The sequence below is a fragment of the Cebus imitator genome, unplaced genomic scaffold (assembly GCF_001604975.1).
Source record: "Cebus imitator isolate Cc_AM_T3 unplaced genomic scaffold, Cebus_imitator-1.0 Scaffold128, whole genome shotgun sequence".
Classification (NCBI taxonomy): domain Eukaryota; kingdom Metazoa; phylum Chordata; class Mammalia; order Primates; family Cebidae; genus Cebus; species Cebus imitator.
The window spans coordinates 2,343,339-2,349,464 of NW_016107443.1; the positions used below are offsets into that span (position 1 = coordinate 2,343,339).

The 6,126-nt window shown below is 40.4% G+C and overlaps 1 protein-coding gene across 13 annotated transcripts in view; it reads right to left on the reverse strand.

The window, feature by feature from the left end:
- The window catches only part of SH3KBP1 (SH3 domain containing kinase binding protein 1), a 383,287-nt gene that overhangs the window by 154,139 nt on the left and 223,022 nt on the right, over positions 1-6,126 (reverse strand). Inside the window, exon 1 of one of the 13 annotated variants that reach the window (XM_037742807.1) lies at positions 1,940-3,791. The exons of 11 other annotated variants lie outside the window; for them this stretch is intronic. In XM_037742807.1, coding sequence (XP_037598735.1) covers positions 1,940-1,954 — 15 coding nt within the window. In that variant the 5' untranslated portion in view covers positions 1,955-3,791. Of the gene's footprint in view, positions 1-1,939; positions 3,792-6,126 lie in introns of those variants that run through there. One more of the 13 variants, XM_017540647.2, reaches the window with a different exon arrangement.

Genomic DNA, 6,126 nt, shown 5'->3' on the forward strand with positions numbered 1-6,126 from the left:
TTTTAGACAGGGTCTCGCTCTGTTGCCCAGGCTGGAGTGCAGTGATGTGATCTCAGCTCACTGCAGCCTCAACCTCCCAGGCTCAGGCAATCCTCCCACCTCAGCCTCCCAAGTAACTGGGACTACAGGTGTGTGTGCTACCACACACAGCTAATTTTTATATTTTTCATAGAGATGGGGTTTTGCCATGTTGCCCAGGCTAGTCGCAAACTCCTGACCTCAAGTGATCCACTTACCTCAGCCTCCTAAAGTGCTGGGATTACAAGCATGAGCCACTGCTTCCAGCTGAGGGTGATTTCTATTTATTTCTTTGTATTCTTCAACTTTGAATTATTATTATTAATGCAAGGAGCTTTTGTAATGGGAGAAGTAATGGAGCTATTTCCATTTTGAGACACAAACAAGCAAAGGGTTAAGGGAACATTCATCAGTGTAACAAGTAGCTCAGACTTCACAGAGCCAAGGCAGAACCTGTCAGGCCCCCTAGGGGCTTCTTTTCCTCTCCCATCTCCAGGCCCTAGCTGCTGAGACTTTTCCATATTTTTCAGATCTTACAATCATTCATGCTTTCACTCATTTCCCCAAGGAAGAGCCACCATCTTAATTTTGCCTATAAATATCTCATTCAGATTTCTACTGATCAGAACTCAGAACAAAGACATCGAGCAATAAGATCAGCAAACATAAGATATCTTTCCCTATGAAAATTCTCTCAAGTCATTGTCGATGAATATATTTTTATTCTAGCCAACCCCTAACTGCACTCTCCTCATATATCTGCATCTGTCCTCCTTTCTAGGCAAGCAACAGATGCCATTAAAAAAAACCTTTCAAGAAGTTCCCCTATTCTTAAAACATGTTAAAACAATGTGTTTCCTTTTCGCCATGCTATTTTTGGTTTTTTTTTTTTTTTTTTTTTTTTTTTTTTTATTTTTTTTTTTTTTTTTTTTTTTTTTGTAATTTTGAAGATAGTATAAGTTAAAGCCAATAGAAAAAGACATAAAGGGACATATTTTATAGACCTCATCAATTCCCCCCTTAAAAATTTTTTTCGATGAGAGACAGGGATATAGAAGACATATGACACACTGTAAGCCTTACTTATCCTGTGGTTTAGGGAATTTTGTGTTTGGAAAATGACAGACTTCTGCTTTTAGGTAGACAAATATGAACAATTCACAGAAAAAAACAAGCCTACTTATTACTAACAAACTTTTAGAAAATCAAAATAATTTAGAGTCTTTATTTTTCTCTATACATGAGTACATACCTACAAATGCCCAGCACTACAAAACTAGCCAAATATCTTTACCTGTATCATAAAAAAGCAGTTCAATAGCACCCAGAAGTCACCACTCACAGCTTCTCCACTCACAAGGAAAACTCGAAAAGTCCGTGCCCCTAAAGAGTGAAATGCCCCACAGCTGGCTTGCTCTGCATGGACATACCCTTCTCTGCTAAGCTAACCTGAAAAGCAAGCTGGATTTGTTTACTGAACAAACATCTGTAATTGCTAAACATCTCTGTGACGGTGTAACAGTTACTGCTTGTGCAAATTGCCCATCTAAATTTCTCTCTGCACTATGAGCACATGAAAACCCAAGACACAGAGAGATTAGAAACATCTGGGAAAATTAATGGCCAAATTGACCAAAGTAGGAGGGATTAAAACAGCTAAATAGCTCCAGAGTAACATTCAGCTTTAGCAAATAATCTGCATACTCAGTAGGTTCCCCCTTAGCTTATCCATAGCTCCCCTCCGTGGGATCCCAGCTGGCACACACAATGTTTCAGCCCACTAATGCAAACCCATTACCAGTCCTGACACAAAATGTTATATACAGTTAAGATACTAGTTAAGGAGATTTATTACAAGTCTAAAAGCAAGAAAGAAAAGAAAGAGAAAGAGAGAGAAAGAAAGAGGGAAAGAAAGAAATACCTCTTCTCCCATCATGCAGCCAGCCTCCTCTCTTCAGTTTGAAAAGGTCCCAGAACACCCCTGGAATCCTCCCACTTCCTTCCAACAGCACAGAGCCTGAGGACCCAGCCTAACCCTGAGTCATACTTGGGACCAAATGAGGAATGGGGAGAACAAAGCTCGCATTTGTTTATGGTTCAGGAAGCCAGCACCGATTCATGGCTTGGGTGGCTTCGAAAGAAGTCCTCCTCCCTCTCCTGCATTGCTGCTGAAATTTAGGCTCCCTCCTGGGGCCCCCAGGTGTGACCAATCCGGCAAGAAACACACTGAGGGAGTGTTTATTTGACAAGACCTAGTGACCACTTCTGTCTAAAAATGCCAGAGAAGAAATAAAAAGCCCACTATCTTTCAACAGATCATATGGCTAGAGAGTGAGAGATATCTAGAATATAGTCTGTATATGATATATTAATCATGAACATGCCTATATTTCAAAGAAATACAATTAGATGCACTACACAAGAATTACTCATAAACGCACACACACGCACACACACACGAAGGAAAAATAGCCGTGGCTTTACGTAAATACTTCCCCTAGGAAAAATACAGCAAGATTGCTGTGGTGTCATCAGGAGTATCCTAACAGGTTCGAATGAAATATTTAAATCACGATCTTGTTCTTTCCCCTCAAAGAGACACCATTTTAATCACTTCAATGAATCTAGAGCCCAGTGGTTAAGAGTTCAAAACTCTGGAGCCAGAGTATTTGAGATCAAAATCCCAGTTGAGCTACTTCCCATTTTTGTGATCCTGAACAACTTATTAAACCTTCGTTCATCTCAGTTTCCTTATCTATAAAATGGGGATAATGGTACCAACTTATAGGGCTGTCTGGAAGATTAAATAATATATGTAAATTACTTACAGAAGTTATTGGCACATAGTAAATATCTTATTAGCCACAATTACAAGTTCAGGACAATTTCACAAATCAGGATGCCAAGTAAACAGTATCCTCATCTTACCACATTTCTCATATACTTAGACTTTGATGACCTGTTTCAATTAACTACGGTTAATATTTAAATGTTTAATTAAACTAATTTAAAAACCATTTGCTTACTATTTATTAACTGCCTGCACTGCATCCAACTCTGTAAGGGGCTTTAAATAAGATGCTTTCCCAGTCCTCAAGAAATTTACAATCTCCTTGAGTAAATAAGACATAAATCTGTTCACTTATCACACATGCACACAAATATAGGTGATGTCGCTAGGTGGCAAATGACAAACATAATACAAGTGCTACAGAATTAACATTTGGAATTCAGAGGACAGACAAAAAAATCATCTTATCGAAATCCAACTAGGATGGAGAGAATAAACCTCCTGTGTGGAAGGATTCTAAATTATTTCTTTACATATTCCTCCCTCAAGGAGGTAGAGTGAAACTCCCTACTCTAAGTGGGAGGAGCACAGAGTACCCTTTTTCCAGAGTCAAGTATGGAAAGAGGAAAAAAACAGGAACGTTCTAGTGGAGAAACCTAACACCTAAGTCAGCCAAGGTGACTAAGGTTAAGGTTAACATCTATAGCGATAAATAGAGACTTAATGTGATGTAATGAGAACACTTCACCTCTGCGTACTTCCTCCCAAAAACCCACAACTCCAATCCACTCATGAGAAAAACTTCAGACAAATGCCTATTTAAGGACATTCTACAAAACTCAAAATTGCCAAGGTTATCAAAAGTAAAGTCTGGGAAACCGTTAAAGCCTAACAAGATGAGAAAACTAAATGTATTCTGGATGGGATCCTGGAACAGAAAAAGGGCACTGGATAAAAACTAAGGACATTGGAATAAAGCATGGATATTAGTCAATAATGATAATAGGGGCCAGGTGCAGTGGCTCACACCTGTAATCCCAGCATTTTGGGAGGCCAAGGTGGGTGGATTACTTGAGGTCAGGAGTTCGAGACCAGCCTGGCCAACATGGTGAAACCCCATCTCTACTAAAAATACAAAACTTAGCCAGGCGTGGTGGCGGGTGCCTGTAACCCAGCTACTCGGGAGGCTGAGACAGGAGAATTGCTTTAATTCGGAGGCAGAGGTTGCAATGAGCTGAGATTATGCCACTGCACTCCAGCCAGGGCAACAGAATGAGACTAATCTCAGAAAAAAAATGATAATAGGAAATGTACCATGTTAATGCAAGATGTTAACAAGAGAGGAAGCTAGATGTGATGTATGTGGGAACTCTATTATCTTCACACCTTTTCCATAAATCTAAAACTACTCTAAAATTAGAATTTGATTTAAAAACTAATTAGAAAGATAAATCTACTGAATGTGTATGTATATATGAACATGTATGTGTGATTTATAGTTATACATGTTTATGCCCATGTGTATATGTATGTAAATCTATTTAACAAGGCCTTCTCAATTTAATTTTTAAAAATTGTCTCTATCTTCTTGCCTATCTATTAATGAAGATAGTAGAATGCTGACTCCTGGCTTTTTCATTCCCAAAATACACAAAAGAATTTTCTTTGAAAGGAAACTTGGCTCTTTTGTCAATGTTGCTGCCAACCCAGGCAACGGCGATCCAGCTTAAAGAGTGTGCATGAGGTGGGCCCATCTGCCCCTTTCCAAGAGCTACTAGAGTTCCTGGTGCCTGGCCAATTAGTCATCAACCACGGAGCCCCAGGACTGGCAAGTCTCCCAGCTACTTCCTCTCCCATCTCCAGTCCACATTCCTCAGCACCTCCTCAGTTATCTCTCTAAAGTATAAATCTGATCACGCTGCTGCCCAGCTGAACTCCTTCACCAACTTGCCAGCCCACCCAGAAGAAGGGCAGCTTGTGAGAGGGCTGGCAGAGCCCTACAGGAAGACGTACCCCCTCCCCTTCAGCTGCCCACCTCCTCCACCACCACCACCACCACCACCACCACCACCACCGCCATGGCTCCTGCACCCCAGCCCAACCCACCTCTTCCTTCAACATACTTATGCTAACTCTCCTTGTCCACACTCACACTGCTAGTACCACGAATTCCCAACATCTTTTAACACCTTGCTCAAATATCACTTTCCTTAAAAAGAGATCCAGGATACCCTATCCCTTCCTTCTCGACCTAGAGAAAAGTTAGTAGTTTCTTCCTTTCTATTCTCATTGATGCTTTGGATATGCCTCTGCTACTCTTTCCCCTTACATTATAATGACTTTTATACATACCCCCTTCTCTCTAATACAGGGACAATCCAAAGCATTAAATGAGAAGCCTGTATATGACAGCTGATTCAAGGTGTGACTTGGGGCAGGAGGTGTTAATTCCATTTCAACTAACCACATCAGACCACTTCACCCCAAATAAATAATCTGTCAGGTAAAAAAAAACAAACCAAAAACTGCACTTACTATGCAAATACATCTAGACATGCCATTTAGCCAATTCCTTTCCCAATGGATTGCTACCCTTTAGTTCATTTACATATAAATCCCAGAGCTATCACTGCTGATCCACAAAAGGCATTCAATAAAGCTTCACACTGCTGATCCATAAAAGGCATTCAATAAAGTTTCAGTGAATGAATGAGTAAGTGGGTGAATTAATAAACAAGTGGAAGAGTGAATCTTAGCTAGACCACAAGCAGATCCCAAATAGAATTGGATTAGCAAAAAACATTATCTTCATTCATCCCATCCACAAATATTTACTGAGGGCCACCTATCGTTTAACAACTATTTTCATGAATTGTAAATATAATGGTGACTAACACACACAAGGTCCCAAATTATGGCACTTACTTTCTAGTGGCTGACATTTAAGACTTGGTAATGTGAAACAAACAGCTAACACGGATGTAGCAAAATTCAATTCTACTTTTTGGAGTTCGAAATTTTCCGTAACAAAAAATTAAAGAGGCCAGGCACAGTGGCTCATGCCTATAATCCAAGCACTTTGGGAGGCCAAGGCAGGTGGATCACCTGAGATCAGGAGTTTAAGACCAGCCTGGCCAACACAGTGAAACCTGGTATCTACTAAAAATATAAAAATTAGCTGGGTATGGTGGCACACACCTATAATCCCAGCTATTTGGGAGGTTGAGGCAGGAGAATCACTTGAACCCATGAGGCAGAGGTTACAGTGAGCCGAGATCACGCCACTGCACTCCAGCCTGGGTGACAGAGCAAGGCCC